General features: G+C 34.9%; 1 protein-coding gene and 1 long non-coding RNA gene across 2 annotated transcripts; one reads left to right on the plus strand and one right to left on the minus strand.

Annotated features, from left to right (window-relative positions):
* Window positions 1–378: 378 nt before the first annotated feature.
* Window positions 379–2,606, plus strand: LOC147499986 (uncharacterized). Its single transcript, XR_015194568.1, has 3 exons — window positions 379–572; window positions 2,056–2,109; window positions 2,222–2,606. It is a non-coding gene; the product is annotated as an uncharacterized LOC147499986 (long non-coding RNA).
* A 2,777-nt stretch (window positions 2,607–5,383) lies between these two features.
* LOC147499987 (E3 ubiquitin protein ligase DRIP2-like) lies at window positions 5,384–12,067 on the minus strand. Its single transcript, XM_086561727.1, is given in 9 exon segments — window positions 5,384–5,753; window positions 6,267–6,348; window positions 6,858–6,897; window positions 6,900–6,907; window positions 7,038–7,468; window positions 7,678–8,008; window positions 10,438–10,537; window positions 11,541–11,667; window positions 11,938–12,067. Coding segments are annotated over 8 exon segments (1,284 nt in total). The 5' UTR covers window positions 11,656–11,667; window positions 11,938–12,067; the 3' UTR covers window positions 5,384–5,576.
* Window positions 12,068–27,214: the final 15,147 nt, after the last annotated feature.

A 27,214-nucleotide genomic window follows, 5' to 3' on the forward strand; every position in this document is an offset into this window, starting at 1 on the left:
AAATGATCCAGTATTCACAAGAGAAACACCTAATATTCTACACAGTTTCTGAATTAGTTTGTTGTTTCTAAATCAGTTTGCAGTAGTAGTGGGTATGTTTTTTGCATTTGATGCATTTGATTTTTTTTTTCACTTGAATCCAAGCCGCAAAGATATTGCAAACCATATCCGAGACACAAAAATACATAAAAGCAAACCCTTTATTTATAGCTTGGCAATTGGAAAAAATCTAGGCACCATAATCTATAGTAGAATATGCTTATACAGTAGGCAAGTTATGCTTAATCATGTATTATTAGTCTTCTTTTGTTCTTTCAAATTATTAAGAAATTTAACATTTGTTAGTAGATAATAGTGATCTCTATGATGCAGGTCATTCAGGGATCCGCTATGGATTTGGCTATGGAAATTGTGGTCACTGTAATGAGCAAATGGTCATTTGAGTGTGTTGGATTTCAAGATGTTTAGATTGTCACCTTTTTTGCTAAGTGTATCAAGTAGTACAACATTCCAGCCAAGAGATTGAGAAAATCTAATATGCAAGCAGGCAACTCCAAGTACTAATTATCTAGGTACACTATTTTTATCTCAAATTTCTGTTACCATGTACCTTTCACACTGATCTTATTTCCTTTTTCTCATGGTTCTTCTATAACTTGAAATTATTGAAAGGTTATGTAATAGCTAACACCAGATGAGTAGTCATTAGCCTATAACATGGATATGATATTTAGAAGGACTTCATCCGTAGAGGGGTCATAGTCTCACGGTGAGGATGTTTATATTGGATAGTACCAAAGGGGATTTTTTTAAGGGTTATTTCACCGTCTTATGTTATTGGGTCTCCTAAAATTAATTATAGGATCATACTTAGAGAAGAAGTCACCGTTCGAAGCTTTTTGACAATTCTTCTAGGAAATAAAACTGCTTCTACTTGGTTTATTGGAAAGATTGTTGGTAGTGACCCTGATGACTAAACCTTTGTGTACTACGCTAATTATGGTGGTCATAGAGTGCTTGGTTAGTATTAAAATAAAATCTTTGATAAAACAGGTGGAAAAGAATAGGTGAATGGTCTTGACCACGTAAAATGAATTGACTTGGATACAGTTTTCCTACTCCTTTACGGCTGCTGATTTCCTATTTTAGTCGCGCTGAGCCGTTCCATTTTCAAACTTGAAACTACTAACTAAACGATTAAATGGTGTAAACCAATTTTAATTGTTTTAAATTATTGTTTTCCTAATAGAATAAAAGATAAAATGGTGTAAATATGACTTCTCTATGGGTTTGGATTTAATTTGTAGAAGGGGTTATTTCTTAGTATGCAGTTGGGAATTTGTTGTAACGAAATACCAGGAAAGCTTGGAAATATTTCTATTAGAAGATGATGTCACATGAGGTAGAAGAGTAAGGACACAAGTTAATACTAATCATGAAACTATATCAAATAGATTAAAGCGCATCAATATTTTCGCTTGACAATATGCAACAATGCACATGATCTGCTAAGGTGCTCAAAAAAAGGTACAAAGAGTATGAGACTTTCTTTAAGACCTCTATTTAAGCATAGTCTAAGTATAAAATGCAATTATAGAGTAGCTACATCTTTCCTACCTTTTTTTTATTCTAGCATCCAGTACAATATGATTTCTCTTATTGGTGACCAAGCTTAATTACTTAAATATATATTTGAGTCGACTTGATTATTGTTCATTGTTATATACTAAAAGAAAAAACGCCTCACAACTTCCCAAATGGCGGACAAGGGCATGCGTCCAATGAACCCTTCCGAGGATTGTTTGAACCAAAAGAACCTTACTTTTGTTCGAGTCCAGATCGAGATGGGTTGAACCTTCAACCTCCCCACTGAAGTTCAGGTACTACTTCAACTTTTTGCCGGTTTTTGTTGTCCGCTTATGATTTTTCTTGCATGGGTTAATCCATCTTAATATGTACAGTAATTATCTTTTTCTTCATAGTTGTGCACAACATTGCTCCTATTTCTACTTATGTATTACTCATTGCAAGTTATTCCTTTGTCTCTATGAGAAGGTGTTACTGCATTTGAACCCATGAGAGGAAGAATTCAATGAGGAGAATATAAAGGTGAATAAGATTGTTTTTTGTCTTTGTTTCACTTATTCTAAATATTCAATTTTTTATTCTCTTCAATATTTATTACGTTTTGTACTAACTCTCTTTAACGGTGTTAAAACAGGCAATTACCTACTTCAAGATTAAGTTTCCTCAAGGAATCAGATTTACAAATATGACGCCTGACATTGGATGTGTGATTAGGGTCTTCTTATGGGGTTTATGAGAAAGTTATGATCGTATACAATGTTGTGTACTCTATTGAGGGCATACTTTGGCGGTTGCTCTTACAATGTGACCCCTTTTTGGTACCGTCCTCACTTTTGAAACCAGGAAAGACTATTTATGTGTTCTCTTTCTCATATTTTTTGTATTTCATTTGGTTGTATTGATGTCTTTCTATGTTTAAGTCTATTTAGATTATGGCGTCATTTTGGCATCTCGAATTACTATTGGACACATTTGTACAGCTATGGTGCCGGATTCAATGAATGTGAATTGTCTTTGCAGCCTTCTGAAAAATAGTGGAGATATTCTTTCCAGATTTTTCACTTATAATGATTTTCGTTTTTGGTGCTTATAGTTAGTGTCGAAGGAACGTCGAGTTTATCTATGGTTGAATGGAAAATATAATTTGATGCTCACTAAATATGTATTTTGCAGTTGTTTATTTGATTTAACGTACGTATATGCTAATTAATGTAGTAACTCCCGGTCACAAATTTGTGCATTTTTACACAAATAATGCGTTTTTCAACGAAAAAGGTCTTGACAACTAAAATAATTGAAAGGCCTAAACCAATTTGAAAACCCAATACACCTTAATAATATAATTGCATTTTCTTTTAAAATGGTTAGGTACTTCAATGAGCTGATCATCAACTATATACGTAGCAAGCCAAAAGAATTATGTTCATTAGATATGTGTGTTACGTACTAATGGTACTAATAAGAATTACATTGAGTAGATGGTCTTAAAATACTAAACCATGAAGAGGAATTTTTGAGTTCTTTGGCAAATGGGACATTGGAACAATCTTGATGGATTAAGGTACTACACAGTACACATATCAGTGCTCATGTTCTTGAATATACCTGCAACATCGTAGTTGAAGTCATTACTATCTACTCTCTTTCAGAAGTTCTTACAATCGCCCATGTCTTTTTTGAGACAATTATTGAACTAACCTCAAAGAATAACTAACATAAAATTGAAAACTAGATGAAAATACATTGAACTAATCTCAAAGAAAAATTAACAGAAAATAAGAAATTAGACGCAAATGCATTGAACTAACTTCAAAAAATAATTAACGGAAAATCGACAACTGGATGCAAAAGCATTGAACTAACCTCTAAGAATAATTAACGGGAAATGAGAAACTCGATGCAACTACATTGAACTAATTTCAAAGAATAATTGACGAAAAATCGAAAACTCACAATGCAAATGCATTGAACTAACATCAACAAGAAATTGGAAACTTTATGCGAATGCATCAAACTAACCTCAAAGAATAATTAACGAAAAATTGAAAACTGGATGTAACTACATACACATTGAACGGGAAATTTTGGATGCAACTGCATAGAACAAACCTCAAAGAATAATTAATAGGAAATCAGAAAATAAATGCAAATGCTTCAAACGAACTAATCTCAAAAAATAATTAACGAAAAATCGGAAATTAGATGTAACTACATTGAACAAACTTCAAATAATAATTAACTGGAAATCGGAAATTGGATGTAACTACATTGAACTAACTTCAAAGAATAATTAACATGAAATTAAAAACTTGATGCAAATCGATCATTGAATTAACATTGAATAATAATTAACGGGAAATTCTTGATACAACTGTATAGAACTAACCTCAAAGAATAATTAACGGAAAATTAGAAACTAGATGTAACTATATTGAACTATAACTTCAAAGAATACTTAACGGAAAATCGAAAACTGGATGTAATTACATTGAACTAACATTAAAGAATAATTAATAAGAAATCGGAAAATGAATGCAAATGCATCGAACTAATATAAAATAATAATTAACGGGATTTCGAAATAGGATACAAATGCAACAAACTAATCCCCAAGAAAAATTAACGGGAAATTGAAAACTGAATGCAACAACATCGAACTAACCTCAAAAAATAATTAACAAGAAATCGAAAACTCAAAGCAAGTGCTTAAGGAATAATTAATTAACGGAAAATCGGCAACTGGATTGTTTCTTTTTATGGGTTTTCACGCTGCAAAAAAATTGAATGAGTGATCATTCAGTAGTCATTTTGGCATGTGTTTTCCTGAGAGTTATACGGCAGATTCTGAATTTCCAAACGAACAATTTTGGTTTCCCACTTTCCCATATCGAACGTAATAGAGGAATAGGTTTCCTGAAGACAAAATGAAAGTTGAGTATGTTGATTTTTATACTAACAACGACTTGGTCAGGAACAAATTTTCCCATCGACTACTAACCCATCAGTAGAACACATGTTATTCCGCATCAAACGTTATTCAAATTTTCTTTGTTCAGATCTATAGAATAACAAAGAGATTCAACCTCCCATCTAAAAAAAAAAGAGATTCAACCGTGTCATCAGCAAAAGTTCATCTTCGCAATTATTTTCAATTGTATCTTTAGAGGTGTAACGTCATCTAGCTAGTTTGCAGTAAATAAAATTTTTATCAAATAATCTGTTTGAAGTTATGAGCAAGTTTCGGACATCAAACCTCATCTTCTCCACAAGGAGAGAAGGAGATGTGAGAAGATGTAAATAAACACACACTAACGCACTACACAAAGGCCTGCCGGTGTTAGACATGTCATTGTAGACATGGAAGTAAAGAGATGAATAGGAGACCCAGTTCCAGGGAACACTACCTTAGGCATTAACAATAAAACGGATTAAATTTCACCAAAGACACTTTCATGTACTTAGTACCACACCGTATCCACTCATTATAGTGGAATGGTCGATAAAAGTAGCTCTTAAGCGTGTTCAGATATTACTGATGCGACTATGTGAATCACAAGAGGCTGTCAGGTGATCTACAGCTTGAATAGATTTGAACAGAAGAATTACGGTAGAATTACAGTGCCGAATACAAGGTGACCTAGTTTGTGCATATATCTAGTTCTATCATGGAAATTTAGTTTTGAATCACGCCTTTACGCAGCCCAAACGAAACATAAAACTGTAATCGATGATATTCAAATTACCAAGTTCAGCAAACAAACTAATGAAATCCATCAACGCCACTAATGACCGGTTATTCTTGTAAAAAAGCAAATTTAAGAAAAAAGATAAACAGCCACCACAAGCACGTTTATGCATACAACAATATGCATCATCGACACACAAAGTACGTGCACGGTGCATCACATACATGAAATCATAAATAAATTAAACCTGCAAGGAGGAAAAGTGGCCAAGTAGCAATCAAGAAGGGCCAGATTGGCAAAAGCTCAGAGTGTAGGTTGAATCTTCCGTCGGTAGGCCAGGACCATCACAAAATCCTTGCCTGAGGAGCCCAAAGTTGCCTGTTTTCTTTCAGACCTCGATGCTGTTTGTAGCCACAAATCCACTAATTTATAACATGGCAATGTGGGGTCTACAGGTTGGCCTTTGCATGTAATTTCCACCTGCCAAATAACATCAATGATTAGTCCATTCCACAGTAGATGACTACATGCAACACCAAATAGTCATCCCTCGCCTAAAAGAACTCGTCAACTTTTCCGCGAGTGAAATAATATCAGAATCTCAAAAACTTGATTTATTCTTTTCTGATTTCGTACTAAACTTATTAAACACGTGCATTTCAAAAAGAAGCATTATTTATATACACTGTGTAACACATGGAAGTACTTGTGTCAGCACAAATTCTTCCAAAAATTAGAATCAAAATAGCCTGCATTTCTGTATTATATACATTTTCTCAACCAGGTAAAAAAACGACCAATGGTCTGTATTCAAGGCCAGCTCCCGTCCCAAGAGAATGTCAATAAACATGGTTACATATGGCCATGATCCATATGTCCTCTACTACATACATTGATCTTTCTTTAAATTTGTTCCCTTTGCGGATCATGCAGAAAATAGATAATATATATCTTCTAAATTCTAATGTACAGAAAGAAAATAGAAATACACACCTCAGCTTCACTTGATAGAAATTTCGGACCAAGTTTCAAGACAAGGTACTTTTGGATGTACGAAACAGGAATACTACTATCCCTGTGCCAAATAACAAACAGTTAGAGTTGAGATAATTCCCGACACGCAAAGAGTTATGCATTAAAACTTTTGCAAGACAATTATACCAAATTACCACCTGACCGAGCTACTCTTAAATTCTACTTTGTTGATCTATTAATGGACCTACATCATATGGTTCCTCTTCATACCAGCTAAAGAAAAGAAGCACGAGAAAACAAATAATAACAAGGAATAATGCATAAGAACGGTGCATTCCAAAATTAAGAAAGACGATATCAATTAAAAAGTAAGAAAGTAAAGGATGGAAAGTTTCTTCACATTCAAGAGGTCAAAGCATCCAACACAAATTATGGAGTGGAACATTGAATGGCCCATGGTATAAGACACAGAGATGGAAAGTAAAATGATCATACAACAAAATACATGCATGCAGTATCTACTTTTATTACCAAGCATTTAATGTTTTAAGGTGTCAAAAAGATAAAAACAAGGCAGAATAAGTGAGGTAGTGGTTGATGAGAACTTACTTTATCCTCCGAAAACCTGAGTCTAGAGGCGGCAAGGGTTATCTCCTTCCCTGAATCCAGAAAATGACAACAAAGTGATATCACTCAATATTCCTTTGAGAAATTAGATAAAAATAAGTAAATAAAAAGAATCTCCTTGAAAGAATTCCTTCATATTTTGAAAAAAAAATGATATCTTACTGATCTTCAGAAGCCACTAAGTTGAACCACATTGGACCGCTTATGTCACGCTTAAACCCAGATGAACTGGGAATAGCTTGACTTGGGGTTCCCAACTCAGTAGAGGCAGATGTTCTTTTCCGCCTCGTCTTATTTAACTTCTTCGATTTGGCCAAGCCCACAGAAGTACTGCCAGTATCCTCGTCAAGGTTCTTTTTATGTGAATGCTTCTTGACTTTTCCTTTGGGCCCACGTGCTCCATTGTTTGCAGCATGGGGGGTTTCTGGTTTTGCATCAGACCCTTGCAAATGAAACTTGAACGACTTTGTCCTGTTTGCAGCTTCAACAAGACAATTTAAAGGTTTCCATACATCCACTTTCCCTGAGACACTTTCAGTATCATTCCCTTCTTGTTTAGTAGAGCTGAGATTGTTCTGCAGGTTGCCGCTTGTCTGCACCAATAGAGTAATTACAAACAACACATTGGTAGTGATTTCCCAGAGTCAGAAATCATAATTTTTCTTTCTGATGTACATACTTAAGAAAGGACCCAGACCCCATCCCTAAGGATGACAAGATTGGAATTTGGAACCGATGACCTTTGGGAACAACCATCAAAGGTGTGACCAGCAAACTCATACAAATAAGTGCAGCTCCTTACCTGCCGCTTGTTCTGAGCAATTTTGCTCAGGGTTTCACGTGAACTCGAGCTCTCTGGGCAACCTTCGACAGGCACCTCCTCCTTTTTTATGGATTGCTCGATCGAAAACCCAGATCCCCTTAATGCAGCCTTTCTTGCAACAGATTTTGTTCGTCTTCCAGTCATGCTGGTTTGTGTTGATACCCGGGGAGTACTGACCACCAGTGATGACAGTGATCTCTCCTTTCTTCTAACCGGCAATGAAATTGAAGCCATACTCTCTGGGGCGACAACTTTTCTCCTCTTGAAAGGGAAAATCTTGGCCCTCACATCTTGTAAATTGTGGTCTGGCCTGCAGATCAACAGCAGCCAAAGCATTTTTGTTAAATATGTACACCTCGGATACAAGTGTTAGTCAAATGCATGATGCAGATTCCTTGGTTAAAGCAAAAACAAAAAAGGAGGGGGGAGCTGCACAACAAATAATCCTTAAAAGACCTACTTAATTACATGGAGTCAAGGACAACACAAAATCAAGTGCAAGAAGCCACTGCTTGTTCATAAAGGTCCAGAAGGATAGTTGAGTAATAAAACAAAAAAATCCTATAACTCATCTTAAAACATATTATATCTTTTCATTTGAAATACTACAAAATGTAGTTCTCTTTTAGTTTGAATCAGATGCTGACATCTTAAAACATTACTTGACTCTTGCAAATATATCTTCCTTTGTTTTTATGATATGACCTTTCTTTGCCTACTTTAAATCACAGGATATTCTTTAAGAAAATCTGTGTCGGACACATAGACTCATTGTGCATACTAGAGTTTCTTCTATATTCCAAAAGACTAAGAAAATAAGCTATTAATATAGTTACAACATTGCATCGAAAAAACATAGTTACAACTCCACAATGCCACTTTCATAGTTATTTACTTGTAAGGAGGTGCTTCGTAAGGTCTTGAGCCCAAGAATTAGTTGCACAACTAAAAATTAGTAATAGCTTTCTTTTTAATTAGTTGTGTCCCTGTGTCCTACTTCATATAGGTTGCCGTGCCGGACACTTTGTATCTGTGTCGGACACCGACAACCATATTCTTTTGAAGGTGACTTAAGATCATACTAACATAAAACTAATATAAAGAAAACAAATCAAATCAGTGAATAAGACCAAAATAAAAACAAATAACAAAGAGGAAAGTTAAGGGAAGACAGACAGAGAGGAAGAAAACCCCTCACAAAAAAATTGATAAGATTGAGGGCTCTTCGGATCTCCACATCTAAATATCAAATGTGAGTGACTCTTTACAAGATCTTGAAATTTTTGCTTAGTTTGATTTTCAAAAATCTGACAAGATGACGGCATATAGCAATATATATAATCCAAATGAGTTGATTATTGTGAAAATGATCTTCATGGTGGGGAGATCATCATCACCAAAAATCAGCCCTTAATTCATAGTTTAAGTTGGCTGGGGCTAACTTCCGATAAGAAGGTAATACAGCATAATAAGTCATTATAAAACTAGCTTTGACGTTACTAGTGTGAAACACCCACTGCAATTTGTGGATGGATTTGTTTCTATTCCCATACCTTAGTTTAGACGTAATATAACGCTATTTTTTTTATGAAAAAGAAGTTATGTAATATGGCTTACTTATCTATTAACCTAATGTTTTTTTTACTGCTTAGACGATAATAAGTTGCCATTTTTTTAAAGATCTGGCTAAATCCTAAACCCGCAAATGAGAACTTAACTCCTTTTCAAATTTAGAAACTCTTCAGTTTTATTACATTAAAATGATTGCAGACACACAGGGGCGTTGAAGACTTGAAGATTTAATTTGTTTCCAAAATGAAGATGTAAGTGTTGAGGCAACCTTCTCAGTTGACCGAACAACTCTCAAAGAAGACATGGTATCTCAACAGAAGACAGCATATAAGATTATGTTTTATAATTTCCTTGTAAGTAGGAATGCATAGATATTACGGCGCGGAGCTTCAAGAGTCACGACAGAACAAGTTAACAGTAATTCTTACGAGCAGTTGACAGAGAATTGACGCTTGAAATCCAACATTATTATGGACACTGGATACATTATTACTATAAATGGCTATCCAGGGTCAGATTTATGTTCATCTAGGACAAAATTGAAGAGAACTACTGTTTTATGACTAATGACTGAAGTCTTCAGTTGTATGTGCTGTCCAATGACAGCTAATGAACAGAACAGATTAAAGTGTTTCATAGATACTACTGGGCATTCTGATCATAGGTCACAACTCACAACTGTAGTTCTTTCTAGAAACCAAGGATGTCAGTTACAGAACTAAACAGAAAACATAAACTACTCTTCAGTGCTTTTGATGGATTTCTTTACAACATAATTCACTAATCAGGGAGTCACATTGGGACCTACTATGTATGTTAACTATGTTGGATGGCCTCCACTCCTACATAGAGTGGAGGAAAAGTGGAGGACCCCCATTGACCTACTTTAGATTCAAAGATTTGAAGGTGAGATATGTTGCAATAAGGATCCTACCAGTAGCGCCAACAAAACTGCCAATTCTTTCTTTTCTTTTTTCCATCGTTTACCTTTTGTAACTCCTCTTTATTCATAAATACAAATGTTAGTATACCAAACTAGTAACTAAGAAAGAATAAGGGAATACTAAAGCATAAACCAATAAAGAATAAGGGTATACACATATGGCAAATACAGATACTTCAAAGCTATTAATAGTACAACAGAACAGGGAATCATAAAAAATTGACCTGAGCTTTTCCACGGGAGCACAACCCAGATTTATGTTACATTTAGGACACCGATCTTGTTCCTCATTTGTGAGCTTCTTGTATATGCACTTCCTGCAAACTGATTTGAAGTTTGAAGAGAAAAGTATCAGATTTCCTATTGACAGGGTTGAAAATGTTCTCTAACAGTGATGGATATCTGACGTGTACTCTGACAATTCGAGAAATAAATTAAGTACTAAAAATGTCTAAATTTCCATCAGATATGTAGGCAAGAAAGAGGACATAGCAATCGACGTTGTGACATTAATAGTCATGTACAAAGAATTCAAGAAGCATTAATATCCATCTGACTTTGAAATTTTATATTAGCTGCATTTTAATGTCTTATTAAACCCGAACGCTATATGACTTGCATCTTCATCTAATTTGGAAATTCCGTATAGTGTTTCTCTTTTCTTTCTATTTTTTCTCTCTCTCTCTCTCTTTTTACTTCACTCTTGTTAAGTTACCTCCACAAGTATCGCCAAACTAGCTTCACTAGTAAGTGAAAATCAAATCTGATCACTTCCCATCTAAGAAATCTACATTATACGTCACGAAGATTCCAAAGCATAGCATGCCTAGAAAGCTGACTGAAGGATCTAATGCAGACTAATGCCTTTTCCCAGCAGAAAAGCATAAAAACAGGAAACTCACACTCATACTGTATACAATCATCAAGTCGACTATCAGTGTATATTCCTTCAAATCAGGACTGCTTGTTCATCATATTGATGAGAAAGTCCCATACCATTTTCTCTGACAGTTCTAACTACATTGTCATTAGCTTAATTTCGAATTTACAACGCTCATATCAAATCTATTATCTAAAAACAAATCAATACATGAAAAACACGTCTAGGCTACAAATCATGAAAACAAAACATACCCAAATCATGAAAAAACAAAATCCAAACCACCCAAATCAAGAAAACGATAAAATATCAAACACCCAGAGCACATAACAACAAACTAGCAAAAACCCAGGTAGTAAAACTGCAAACCACTTACCAACAAGTCAAAAAGACAGAAAATTGAACATAAACTGAATCAGATGAGAAAAAGAAGGTAAAGAATCTTACAAGTATGAAGACATTCAGAGATAGTAGTAGCATCTCTAAACAACTTGTTACAGATTGAACAAGTGATACGTGCTACAATCAACTCTTTCCTCAGCTTCACAACTTGACTTGCCATCTCCAAAAAAAACTAACGTACAAACATAAATTTTGCATGTCAAAAGATTATTCTCGTACAAACTACGTTTCACATAAGTTATAAAACAAACATGTTAAACTGAACGAAAAAATATAACAAACATAACAAGTTTTAACATGTTGGTATATATAAATGTACGGAAATATATATATGGAAATGTATGGAAATGAAAGAAAAATGAGAAACGTGGTTGATCTAAGTATAAAGAAAGAATTTTGACGTGATTTGAAGATGAGTATGAATGAATTGTGAAGAACTTACGTGGGTTTTGTTTGATTTGAAGGAAAGAGACTTTTAAGTGATGTGTGTTGAAGGTGATTTTGAGTCTGATACAATATGGAAGAACGATAGAGAGAAGAGAGAGAAACAAGAGACTTGGCTGAGTGTCTTAGAGAGAAAAAAATTATGTTTATTATAACGAGTATTTAAAGGCAAAGAAGATAAAGTACACCGTTGTTACAACGGTTTTATTTACACCATAGTTTTTATATAGTCCCACGCCTATTTTCATCTCGAGGAGTTTGAGATTTTTTGATATTGTGCACTCGTGAAGAAGAAAAATATGCCTGAATCAAGTTTATGGTGTACGGGATTGGTCTTACACTGACACATTGATTAACTAGAAATGACGTGTAGTGGTGATGAGTCTAGGTTTAATTGATCGATTGTCGTTTATTGTTATTTTTAGGAATGATTTTATTTTTATTAAAGTTGTCACGTGATCGAACCAGTGTTTTGGATTCATTACTAATGCTAATAAATTGGACTCGTGTTGGAACAATGTACGTTTGTCAAAAAATGAATGCAAGAGATCTTTCGATCCTAGGTTACTATGAAGAATTTGGAATCGTTCATAATAATATACGTGTCAAAAAAAGGAAAGCAAATTTGTTGATGTGAATTTGTCTCTAAATTTTTAATTTTAGATGATTATTCTTTTCACGCGAAAAAAAATGTATCTGTTTTGGACTTTGGGGTGATGTGGTGTGAAGATGAAAATGCCGTATTTATAGACTAGCCAGAGTGCGAGCGCATGATTGGTGTATTTTTTGGGAACCATGTTTAATTATCTAACATCAGGTGTCTAGGATCACCTTACAAGTGACACCTCAGATTTTGTAGTTGTCTGGTGCAGCAAGTACAGCAAAGACACGTAAATACATCCCAGGCGCAAGTTAGAGTTTGTTGAAACGTAAAGAAGTCTCAAAAGTCTACCTTACACTGTTCACATGAAACTTGTGTAACAAATTTGGAAGTTACTTCAAAGCATGGAGTCATGGACCAGGTGCTGAGAATTGAGATCAAGGATTTACTATGGGCATAGGACTGATTTAGGCTGATAATGATGCCATATCTCATATGGACAATAATATTTCCATTACAATCCATTGCTTTTTAAAATGAAATCAGATACGAAATTCATTGCTTTTTAAAATGAAATCAGATACGAAATAAACCTTCCTTTAAAATCCATTTGAATTCTTTACTTTTTAATGATGAAATCTTTGGTATTTATTTATTTTTTCGATGAAATCTTTGGTATTTAAATTGTTTCTTAAAATTGAGAATGATGAGATGGCCTTATTTAAATTTGATGGATAAGACCATTTTTCCTAATTAATGAAATTTGATACTCTAGTAGTCTAGTTACCCAAGAAAACAGAAAATGACGCTTCAAAGATGAAACAGAGTAAACCTTAGTATTCCATGACGTCAAAATGTATTTTTTTTTTGTGGTGATAAACAAAAAAAAAAGAGGGAACTATTCCTAGTTATACTTTCACTTTGCAAAAATATTTAAATTTGGCTCAATTACATTAACTTGTTGTACAACCACTTTTCCGCTGAATTTTAGAGAAATTATGCATTTAGTGAAAGGTTTTAATTGTAATCGTTGAAGGGTTTTGAGCATATTTGCAAGATGGAGAGACCAAAACCAAATCATCTCTAATTCTCTAGCTTTCTAGCACCAAACATTAGCATTAGGACATTAACCATTTACAAGGATTTGAATTTTAGAATAGATGCGAAGCCCATGAACTCGAAAGGTCACTTATTCACTGGAGTTGAACGGGTTGGGTTTGGGTCGGATATGGCTATATTTGAATCCCCATAAAACTAAAATTTTCAATTCGAACCTGAACCAAACCCGACCGACCCGATCGGATACCACTAAAAATTTAAAAAAAACCCAAAAATTATATCTGAACCCGAACCCAAACCCGAATCTGAACCCGACCTGAATAAATAAACGAATGTGAAAATCAACTCGAACCCAAACTATTAGGATTCAGGTTGGGTTGGATTTGGGTCAAACCCGACCCAATTCCTTGCCTTAAATGCTTGTGTTCAGCTTCAGCCTAGGGGTGATAATTTAGCCCTTAGCCCTCAACCCGCCCCGACCAGGCCCTCAAAATTGCATGTTCAAGCCCTCAACTCAAAAGTTGGCCCTCACAGCGGGCCAGGCCGAGCTAGGCCTCATGCTTATAAGGGGCGAGCTAGGGCTTAGGTTCTGAAGCATGAGCTCGACCCTCATTAAGCCCTCACCAGCCCTCACTTGGCCCTCAATATTTTCTTATTATTTTACATTATATTTATGTATTATACTCTAATTATCTAAGTTGTATAAAAAAAAAATCACTAAATTAGTTTTCAATAGGGGATAGATTAGAACATAACATAACATATGCGTTTTTTGTAATTGATTGAATGATATATAAGTCATACATAAAAGCAACTCTCTCTCTCTCTCTCTCTCTCTCTCTCTCTCTCTCTCTCTCTCTCTCTCTCTCTCTCTCTCTCTCTCTCTCTCTCTCTCTCTCTCTCTCTCTCTCTCTCTCTCTCAAAATATATATATATATATATATATATATATATATATATATATATATATATATATATATAATCCCATATTTTTTTTTAGGTGAGTATTCAAATTTAAAAGTCTAGAGGGGTGGAACTATCATAATAGACAAGATTCATTTCAGATACATTAATTTAATTATTAATTTATTTGGATTTTATTTCATATATTATATTTATTCACTACGAGGGGACCCCTCTAGAACACATATAAGCGATGTGCGCGGTACAAAGTTCATGTTGCAAAACTCTTTATTTATTTATTTTTTTTTAGCGCACCCATAATACGAATGAGAGTGCAATGACTCTGTTTGATCTAGAACATAATGTAAAAAATTCCTTGAATATCCGGAATCGTAGAAGTAAATGAAAATTAGTTTCTTATCATTCAATGAGCATCTTGGATTTCATAGAAATTAGGGGCAATATAATCCTTACGTAAAGGCCATCCTATCCAACTTTCGGGCATCAAAATACGTTTTAGGCGTGGATGATTATCATAAGAGATTCCCAATATATCATAAGATTCCGTTCTTGAAAATCAGCTTTCCAAATCCGAAAACAGACGGAGTTCTAGGATTCCTCCTTGGGGCAAATACTTTTATGCATACCTCTTCCGGTTGATCCACACCATCTTGTATTCTCGTAAGATGATACACACTAGCTAACAAATCCCGCCGGGGCTACATCATATGCACATTGGGAGCGTAGATAATTGTAACCATATACATATAAAATAACAAACAATGGAGTGCCAATCCTCGGGCTTTATTTGTAAAGTTTCTATTCCTTGGTAATCGAAGCCCAAAGATCTATGAACTAGCCTACGCTTGACTAGCCAAGGATAAAGCGACCTCGCATCTTTTTGATCTCCCCAGATTGAAATTTGTATAAATAAATGAAGTATTTTACATTTACGATGAAATTTTTGAAAATTGGCCTGTTGCTTGTTATTTTGAACAAAAACATCCGACACCCTGTCTAATTGACTAATTAGGTGGGAAGATACTGAATTTTTGTATTTTAAAAAAATGTTTCATTTTCATAAGGGATCTTTGAAGTAGATGGCGGTTGATAGAGTAATCCTTGATCATAATTTCCAACACGATCTTGCGTCCAACATGAAACTTGTGATTTGTAGTAAAACATCGAGACTTCGTTGAGACCCAATTCTATCTTCATAGATTTCTCTACATACCTTTTTACGAAGTTTTGTTATAGCATCTATAACTGCCTCCGGTTTGGGCGGGCAGCCCGGCAAATAAACATCGACAATAATTAGCTTATCAACTCCCTGAACAGTACTATAAGAATCGGTACTGAACATCCCTCCTGTAATAGTACATGCTCCCATAGCAATGACATATTTTGGCTCAGGCATTTGCTCATATAATCTCACTAAAGAAGGAGCCATTTTCATCGTTCTTGTACTGCTTTGTTAAAATGAGATCCGCTTGCCTAGGACTCGACCTTGGTACCAGCCCATAACGATCAAAGTCGAATCGTGAGCCTATTAATGAAGCAAATTCAATGAAGCAACAACTGGCACCATAGAGAAATAGAGAAGCGGCCATAAACTGGAGAGTCTTGACCAATTCGAAAGATCATTTGATGTAGTTGAAATAACTGAATTTTGGGTTGTTTGATCAAGTAATGGAAACTCAATGGAATTCATAATTCTCTCAATGTAATTTTTTTCTTCTTTTTTATTTTTATTATTATTGTCTGAATATTAAGGAGCTAAGACCATTCCAATGCTCCTTTTCGCCATGCATAAACTGAACCAACAATTGGGATAAGCACGAAAATTAAAGCTTCTATAAATACGGATACACCCAATACATGAAACTCATCGCCCATGGATAAAGAAAACCGTTTCAACATCAAAAACAACAAAAACTATAGCAAACATATAATAACGGATTCGAATTGTAACCAAGCATTGCCCATCGGTTCTATACCCGATTCATAACTAGAAAGTTTCTCCGGCCCTTCGTTAAGCTGGGGCCAAAACTCCGAAATTAGAAATGCCAAAATAGGAATAACACTTGATATTATTAGAAAAGCCTCAAAAAAATATCATATTAGTGAAGCGAAACATAGATGCACTCCTATGAATGTGGAAAATATACCGGATTAGTCGATTCAAATTGTAATGTGAATTCATCCATAAGTATTTAGTCGAACTAAATATGTCTCGTTTCAATATTCATCAAATAAAAATCCCAATTTAAACTTTCTTGATTTGATATTCTATTTCGATATGGTATAGACATATCATGCTCGTATACAAAAAAACTCTTTCGTTCACCGCGCCTCGGGTTCTCACATTCAAAAAAAGCAATAACACTAGTATTATATATATATGTATATATATTAAATTAAATTAAATACTATATTAATTATTAATTAATATTAGTACATTAATCAGTATGTATAATAATATATTATTATATATTTATATAATAATAATAAATTGATTGATATTTTTAAAAAATGAATATATAAAAAAAGTGTTGTATATACTTTATCATTAAGATCCAGGCAGAATATTTTTATATTAATAGATTATATGGAAACAAAGTGCATTGACCGATTTATTTTTTTATCTCTCCATGTACGAGACTTTAAAGATTGGATTGAATGCGTTGAATTGCGAGGAGCCCTTACATATAACAACGCATAGGCTCCTATCCCCATTAGGATCAATTCATTTTCTCTGAAACAATTAGTTGGGGTTGGTTGTTCTTACGTAAAAAAAGTTGATAAGATAAGTAGGGGGATTTCCTAATTCGTCTAAGTTCAAATGGGCCTCCAATCTTCTTGGATAAAGCCAGCATCAGGAGAATTCAAATTTGGAATGGTGGGCAATTGGGTTTGAGTATATTAGTCGGGCTTATGTCATGATTTTTAACGGAATAATTGATCCGTTTCCTTAGATCAATTATTTCGAAAAATTTCGCCGGCTACCCATAGACCGGGAATAATTGAGGGAAATTTCAGAAAAATATGGATATGATAAAAAAAAAAACGAGTAGCAAAAAAAGAGATAAATAGAATGATTATAGTTATAAACGACCCGATTTTTTGATCTTCTGTTTTGAGCGCTCTGAAAAAACTTAAGCTAAGTTGTTATATAACAAAATTTATGAGGTCCTTACTCAATCTTTGTGAAAGCATTAATTCTTCAATTCATTTCAAAATACTTCAATTGGTACACGCAAAAAATAGGCCAAACCGCAGCCCTTTTTTCAATTTCTCATGAGTCAAATTCTCATCAAGACGAGTCAAGGGGATGGCACCACGGCCTCGATTTCCATATAAAGTACACGCCGAGGGTAAATACCTTCTTTAACCTCTATTCTAATCGACTGAATATCTCTCATAAGGAATCGAAGGAAGATGCGCCGGTTTCTTCCAGGGGAATCCCCAACGAAAAATGCACACTATTCCCTTTTTTCTATTGAATCTATCATAACCACTACCTACATTCCACGAAATTGTGCACCACAAATAGGAGCTAATGAACAAACCTGCGATCCCATAGAAAGACATCACAATCCCTTGTGGAAAAAAAGAATTCTTTGAGAAGGAAATAAGGATATAAGATTCCTACTAAGGTAACTAGAAGTTCCAACCAATAAGAATCCTAGTGAGCCTAAAAAAGGATACAGGCCCAGCAGAAATTACTTGTTTTTGAGACCCCGCTATAAGTTCTATCCATATACGTTCTGATCGCCAGTTCATACTAGATCCAGTTGTTTCATTTTATTGGAATTGAGAGAATAACCCAAATTAATTTGACTTTCTTTATTTTTTTTTATTCCCGAAGTAACTCTCATCAACTAGCACTATTATTATCATGTGAACCATTAGGAGTAATTCATCGAATCAGTTAGATAATATATATATATATATATATATATCTTCATATGATCCCACTATGGATATCTACATCCATATAGATACTTTTACTTTTCATTTCAGACATTTGCTAATTCCTTTTAAATAAAAATAAAATAGATATAATGCACCATACCATATATCATGTCATGGTTACACGCACATAACAGCTTTTTCGTTTGTGTTCAGAAGAAGACACGCACCGTACCCTATTCTACTAAATGGATATCTGTATTATGATCCAAGTCCGAGCCTTGAAAAAAATGGATGAGATTAGGTCCTGAATAATCTAGACAATCTTGTTTTTTTGAACATGAAGAGATAGAGAAGCCATTGCAAGTGCCGGAAATACTAGACCCACTAAAGGCACAAAAAAAGAGGGTAAGTTGAAAGTTGTCATAGAATGGATACCTTGATTTAATATTTGTACCTGTTTTAAAGATATCTTATGATAAGTATATCTATTATCAGTATATAATAATAGGTATAGGTACAAGAAATATAGAACTAAATAAGTGTACCTTTATATTTATGATTATTCTTGTTTTCTTATACTTATCTTCTAATAAAGACCAAAAGAGTTTCTTACAAGTTATCAAAGGATTCGTTAGAATACTATCCAACAGGGATTCCTAGTAAAAAATGGAAGTTATCGGGGAATATAGAAAAATAAAAGCAAGATTTCCATTCTTTTTTTTCTACATTTTAATAAGGTAAGGGAACATTCATTTTTTTTTTTTTCATAACTTATGATAAGAATTTACTCTTTTATCCTGTTTATAGAGTCTTTACGATTACTAATTATGAATCTAGGTAGAAATAAAATGGATCTGGAGGAAATAATAAAAAGTAATTATCAAAAACTTCGGATCCTTTATACAATTAGATCTTATGCCTCAAGCAAAACTCCATGCTTATTTTTATTTTTTTTTTTTACTTATAATTTGATTACTATAAACTAAATACTTATGCACCTTAAAAAAACTGAATTAGAATTAAATGATCTACTTGATTTCATTTTGATTCAAGGAAAAGAAACAGTGAAGCTGAAATAACTCACCCATAACACCTTTTAAAAGATTACGTGGTACGATTGGGTCGAATAAGCCCTTATGGAATAAATACTCAGCTTCTTGTGAACCGTTCGGTATTGTCTTATTCAATGACTCTTTTACCCGCAAATGCAATGTAGGCATTAGGTTCGGCAATAATGATATCTCCTAACATACCAAAACTAGCGGTCACTCCACCGGTTGTAGGAGATGTAAGGATTGCTACGTAGAATAATTTTTTATTTGATTGATAATCATATGAAGCTGAAGATATTTTAGCCATTTGCATCAAGCTCAAACTTCCTTCTTGCATGCGCGAAGAAGGAAGCACACTATAATAAGAGGTAGAGATCTATTAGTAGCATATTCGATCAAAGCGGGTGATTTTCTCGCCTACTACGGATCCCATACTGCCCCCATAAACTGAAAATCCATAATCCCAATTGCTATGGAAATACCGTTTAGTTGACCTATGCCTGTTTGAACGACCTCAGTTAACCCTTTTTTTTTTTTGATAAGAATCAATACGATCTTTATAGAGTTCCTCCTCCGAATGAAATTCAATGGGATCCACGGAAACCATGTCCTCGTCCATAGCACCCCAAGTGCCTGGATCAATCAAAAGTTCGATTCTTTCTGAACCACTCATTTTCAAATGATATCCACATTGTTCACAAATATTAAGTTTTAACCTAAAAATTTCTTATAATTTAATCCATAACAATTTTCGCATTGAACCCACAAATGCCTGTATTTTTGGCTTATATCAAGATCAATATATCTTCCTATCATATCGAAATCACTTCCATTTGCGCTAGTTTGTATACTAAAACTCTCGCTGTCAATACTATTTACGCTTTCACTACAAATGTAACTATAAATATAACTCTTACTGTAATTGTTTCTACCGCTTGAATTGTTTCTACCGCTTGAAATGGAACTATCCATATTTATTTCAGAACGAAGATAATTCTCAATGCAACTAGTAATGTGATTATTCCAACTATATTGAGTATCATACATGTAACGGTCATAGTAGTGATTGTCACTCTTAAACCCATCATTTGGATAACTAGAAAAAAAACTTTCCAGTTCACTTTCGAGGAAAAGAGCGATCATTTTCAATCTCAAAAATTTTATTTTCAATATCAAAATATATGGAATAATTTTCACCATTACTATCCCTAACTAAAAAGTGTCATCGAGATCAAACTCGAATGTCTCTCGATACCAAAAAAATGATCAACATTATTAGAGCTATCATCTCAACCATGAATCATATTATTCATAACAAGGTCTTCACTCCCGTTGGTATTTTCAATGGGACCAATACCCGCTAGTGATTTACTTAGCCCACACCTGTGTTCTAACTCTTCCTTAGACAACATTGAATTGAACCACCATTTTTCCATAGAGCCTTCCTGCCCCCTATTTGAATGAAAATACAATAGATGAATAGCCGTTCGATGAATAATCATTTGAAAATTTCCTCTCGGAATAAGCATATAGATCCAATCACTAGGATCATTAACTAATAACGAGTAAGTATTGAAAGAAATGATTCTATTGTGGAAATCGGGGTATCACTTCACTATAGATGATGGCACCCCTTCTTCAATTCGAAATATAAAGAGAGGTTTCTCCCATGTTGTGAACAAATTTTCATCGAAAAGATAAATATTTTTTCTCTCTTATATAATATATATTCTTATATTATAAATATGAAGAATTACTTTTCTTATAATTTCGTACAATAATAAGTTTCTAGTGCAACACGGAATGGAAAAGGACAATATACGGGGTGGGTAGAGGGCGTTGTGCTCCTTGGCTCAATCCACGATATATAAATATCAAATAATCTACCAATCCCAAGACCCATAGGATTAATTATGGATCCAACAATAGAAAGACACATTTTGGTTGTTTATTCTTAATAATTAAATTATATATGATATGAAAAATATAGTAACTACGGGCCTCATTCTTTATTCAGTTTGGCTCAATTCTTTTACTAAAAGAATTGAGTCGAGTTTAATTACAATTCAATTAAGGTAACGAGCGGTAATTAAATTACTAGATTACGATTACAAAGTGTCCATTGCTTCAAATTCGAATTTGATCTCCTTCCATACTTCACAAGCAGCAGCTAGTTCAAGGCTCCATTTGCAAGCCTCGCGGATAATTTCATTACCTTCACGAGCAAGATCCGTCCCTCATTACGAGCTTGTACCACGGGCTTCTAGGGCTGCTCGATTAGCTCTGGCACCGGTGCATTTCCCCAAGGGTGTCCTAAAGTTCCTCCACCAAACTGTAGTAACGGAATCATCCCCAAAGATCTCGGTCAAAGCGGGCATATGCCAAAGCGTGAATACCCCGAAGCAACAAAGTGAACACACCGGTAGAGATACCCAATCTTGAGTGAAGTAAATACCGCGACTTCGGTCTTTTTCAATAAAATCATCGCGTAGTAAATCAACAAAACCTAGTGTGATCTCTCTTTCCCCTTCTAGTTTACCTACTACGGTCCCAGAGTGAATATGATCTCCACCAGACATACGTAACGCTTTAGCTAGTACACGAAAATGTATACCATGATTCTTCTGTCTATCAATAACTACATGCATTGCGTGGTGAATGTGAAGAAGTAGACCATTATCTCGGCAATAATGAGACAAGCTAGTATTTGCGGTGAATCCCCCCGTTAAGTAGTCATGCATTACGATGGGCACTCCTAACTCTCGGCAAATACTGACCCCTTTTATCCTTTCTTTGCATGTACCCGCAGTAGCATTCAAGTAATGTCCTTTGATTTCACCGGTTTCGCTTGTGCTTTATAAATTGCTTCAAAGACAAAATAGGAACGGTCTCTCCAACGCATAAATGGTTGGGAGTTCACGTTCTCATCATCCTTGGTAAAATCAAGTCCACCGCGGAGACATTCAGAAACCGCTCTACCGTAGTTCTTAGCAGATAATCCCAATTTTGGTTTAATAGTACATCCCAATAGGGGCGACCATACTTGTTCAATTTATCTCTCTCAACTTGGATACCATGGGGCTGCCCTTGGAAAGTTTTAACATAAGCAAAGGAGAATTCGCAGATCCTCCAAAACGAAGCGTGGCTTTGAACCAAAAACATTACCCACAATGGAAGTAAACATGTTAGTAACAGAACCCTCTTCAAAAAGGTCTAAAGGATAGGCTACATAACAAATATATTGATTTTCTTCTCCAAAGAACGGGCTCGATGTGTCGTAGCATCGTCCTTTGTAATGATCAAGGCTGGTAAGTCCATCGGTCCACACAGTTGTCCATGTACCTGTAGAAGATTTGGCAGCTACAGCAGCTCCCCCGCTTCTTCGGTGGAACTCAGGTTGAGGAGTTACTCGGAATGCTGAGGGTATCGGTATCTTTGGGTGTATATTGAGGAGTATAATAAGTCAATTTGTAATCTTTAACGCCCGCTTTGAAGCCAACACTTGCTTTAGTCTCTGTTTGTGGTGACATAAGTCCCTCCCTATAACTCATGAATTAAGAATTCTCACAAGGACAAGGTCTACTCGACATGGATTAGGCTTTAATGAAAACCTTTCACAGAATCCTTCACAAAATTATCAACAAATCTTATCAACTAATTGAATGGTTCGTTATTACACCATGGTATTTGATTAAGCCAAATACATCATTATTGTATACTATTTTATATGTATGGCGCAACCCAATCCCCTTTTTTGCAAGTTTTGAATCACTCACTTTGTATATATATATATATATATATATATATATATGGGGATGGTTATATGAACTCCATTTAAAATGACTCCAAAAAAACTCCACCACTAAATATATTGAATTAGAAGCTAATTTTTTGTGTAGATGTTCTCCACACAATATAGATCATCCTCACAAAAAATCAATTCATTTGAAGATGTACAATCTCGTCAAAAATCGTTTATAATGTTATGAAGTTATCCAACGACCCATATTATTTTAATTTTGGTACAACTTTTGACGATGTTAAACGTATTCGATTGAGCTGATTTTTGTGGGAGTGTTCTCCATCATGTGATGTATATCCTCACAAAAAAATTAGATCTCAATTCATCTTGTAAGTCCACTATTATGAGTGGAGTAACTTTGGAGTCATTTTAATGGAGTTCATATAACCATCCCATATATATATATATATATATATATATATATATATATATATATATATATATATATATATATATATATATATAAAAGTAAATATCTAAATAAAAAGAAATTAACTCTTGACAGTGATATATGTTGTAGTTGTATATCTAAATCCTAGATGTGAAAATATGTGGAATTTATCCATGAATGAAAAAAAGGTATTATATATAAGTATAAAAAGAACAAGTGTAAATAGATATGATGAAATAAAAAACAGCGGCCAATGTCATAAAAATGATGAATCATAATAATTCTTATCCATCTACTTTATTTTTGAAAATGCACTCATTGAATGAGTAAACAATTGAATTGGATTCAGTTGGATGGTACCAACAAAATAGAGTACTCACTTCCATTTCTTATTGAATTAACCGACCCACTTGCTATCGGACATTTTTTTATTTTATTCTGTTTGCAAAAAAATTTCGACATATAATACTTTATTATTATTATGAAAATAAATCCTACTATTTCTGGTCTTGGGGTTTCCGTGACTTGAAGAAAAAAAACTGGGGTGTATCGCTCAAATAATTGATCCGTCTTGGATGTATCATTTCGGCGGAAAGATGCCTAATATTTACAATGCTTTGGTAGTTAAAGGTCAAGATATGTTGGCCAGCAAATTAACGTAACTTGCGAGGTACAACAATTATTAGGAAATAATCGAAGTTAGGGCTGTAGCTATGAGTGTGATAGGCGGTCCGATGAGAGGAATGGAAGTGATTGACACGGAAACTCCTCCGAAAGTGTTCGGTCGGTGGAGCGACTCTCGGACGAATTTTCAATGTTCTTGGAGAACTGTTGATAATTTGGTCCCTGTAGATACTCGCACAACATCTCCTATTCATAGATCTGCGCCTGCCTTTATACGATTAGATACCAAATTATCTATTTTTGAAACGGGGATTAAAGTAGTGGATCTTTTAGCTCCTTATCGCCGTGGAGGAAAAATCGGGCTATTCGAGGGGCTGGAGTGGGTAAAATAGTACTCATCATGGAATTGATCAACAACATTGCCAAAGCTCATGGAGGTGTATCCGTATTTTACGGAGTGGGCTTAACGTACTTTCATGAAGGAAATGATCTTTACATGGAAATGAAAGAATCCGGAGTGATTAATGAACAAAATATTTCGGAATCAAAAGTAGCTCTAGTCTATGGGATGAATGAACCGCCGGGAGCTCGTATGAGAGTTGGTTTGACTGCCCTAACCATGGCGGAATATTTCCGGGATGTTAATGAACAAGGCGTGCTTCTATTTATCAACAATATTTTTCGTTTAGTCCAAAGCGGGATCCGAAGTATCCGCTTTATTAGGAAGAATGAATGCCTCCGCTGTAGGTTATCAACCTACTCTTTAGTACAGAAATGGGTTATTTGAAAGAAAGAATTACTTCTACGAAAGAGGGATCCATAACTTCGATTCAAGCGGTTTATGTACCTGCAGACGATTTGACCGACCCCGCTCCTGCCACAACATTTGCGCATTTAGATGCTACTACCGTACTATCAAGAGGGCTGGCTGCCAAAGGTATCTATCCAGCAGTAGATCCTTTAGATTCAACGTCAACTATGCTCCAACCTCGGATTGTTGGTGAGGAACATTATGAAACTGCGCAAAGAGTTAAGCAAACTTCACAACGTTACAAAGAACTTGAGGACATTATAGCTATCCTTGGGTTGGACGAATTATCTGAAGAGGATCGCTTAACCGTAGCAAGAGCACGAAAAATTGAGCGTTTCTTATCACAACCCTTCTTCGTAGCAGAAGTTTTTACCGGTTCTCGGAAAATATGTTGGTCTAACGAAACAATTAGGGGGTTTCAACCGATTCTTTCAGGAGAATTAGACGGTCTTCCCGAGCAGGCCTTTTATTTGGTAGGTAATATCGATGAAGCTACCGCGAAGGCTATGAACTTAGATGTGGAGAGCAAATTGAAGAAATGACCTTAAATCTATGTGTACTAACTCCTAATCGAATTGTTTGGGATTCGAAGTGAAAGAAATCATTTTATCGACTAATAGTGGTCAAATTGGTGTATTATCAAATCACTCCCCTATTGCCCGGCTGTAGATATAGGCATTTTGAGAATACGTCTTAACGACCAATGGTTAACAATAGCTCTCGATGGGCGGTTTAAGCTAGAATAGGTAATAATGAAATCACCATTTTAGTCAATGATGCAGAGAGGGGGTAGTGACATTGATCCAAGAAGCTCAAAAACTCTTGAAATAGCTGAAGCTAACTTGAGTAGTCTTTGAAGGCAAGAGACAAACAATTGAGGCAAATTTAGCTCTCAGACGAGCTAGGGCTAGGGCCTAATAGAGGCTATCAATGCAATTTCATAACTAGTTGTTTGTTGGTGTGGTGCGTCCGAATAATAAAAAGAGTTTTGTTTATACACACCCTATTTTGATTCTGCCGATCCAATCAAATATAATCAGATTTAGGTGCAACAAAAAAAAAATTAATAGATTTAAGAATACGAGTAGTGGAGTATGGAAAAGATAAAAAAGAAATAAAAAAAGTAAGGTGGGTAGAAATACTTATTAGATACCATTGACTGCGGTATCTAATAAGTTCTACCTACTATTGGATTTGAACCAATGACTCACCGCCGTATGAAAGCAATACTCTAACCACGAAGTTAAGTAGGTCATTTATCATCATAAAGAGAAACAAAAAGGAACCCATCACGCCACATCGATAGATTATAGATGGAATTTTACTTCTAAGCAATACCCGTCTTTGGTAGGAAACAGATCGAGAGAGCTATCGTGTCGGATCATGCAATATTCACCTTGACAACAAATTATATACATATTAAAATATTTATCACAAACACAAGGGCTATAGCTCAGTTAGGTAGAGCACCTCGTTTTACACGCGCGCCAATGCTTTTTTCAGAGGAGTCCATCATGCAATCAACAGAATTTATCTTAGTAAAAATTGATGTCTTACTCCATGGATTTGAGGGAACAAGAGAACAATAGCGACAAATGGTTGGTTGGTCCAATTGAGGCGCCGGTTTAGGCGTCAAATAGAACCCACCATTGATTTTATAATTGATAAGGTGAATACCTAGTCCATTCAATGCCAGGCATAATGAGTATAAGGACTTCAAAAAAAAAATATCTTTTCATCCTATGAACTTGAAGGTGTATGAAGTTTCATATTTGATGCTTTGGGCAGAGCGATAGAGACTCCATTTAAGTTAGGTTGATCTAGGCGGAGGAGGCAGACCTACGTCAAGATAATTCTTTTTGAAACACTTTGGTATTGCTCTTGAATAAAAATAAAGAATCGAGCACGCGGAGCCATCTCGTTATCTTTCGTCAAGAAAAAAGATGGCGGACTTCGGCTGATATTTATATCGAGTTGATGAAGGAGCCCAATGCAAAAAAAAAAAAAAATGCATGTTGGGTCTTTGAAACAGTTCAAATCATTTGGATAAAAAAAAATAAGAAGTTTGATCTGTTTTACTGAGAAGGTCTACGGTTCGAGTTCGTATAGCCCTAATA

This window comes from Coptis chinensis, chromosome 5, assembly GCF_015680905.1.
Source record: "Coptis chinensis isolate HL-2020 chromosome 5, ASM1568090v1, whole genome shotgun sequence".
NCBI classification, from domain to species: Eukaryota; Viridiplantae; Streptophyta; class Magnoliopsida; order Ranunculales; family Ranunculaceae; genus Coptis; species Coptis chinensis.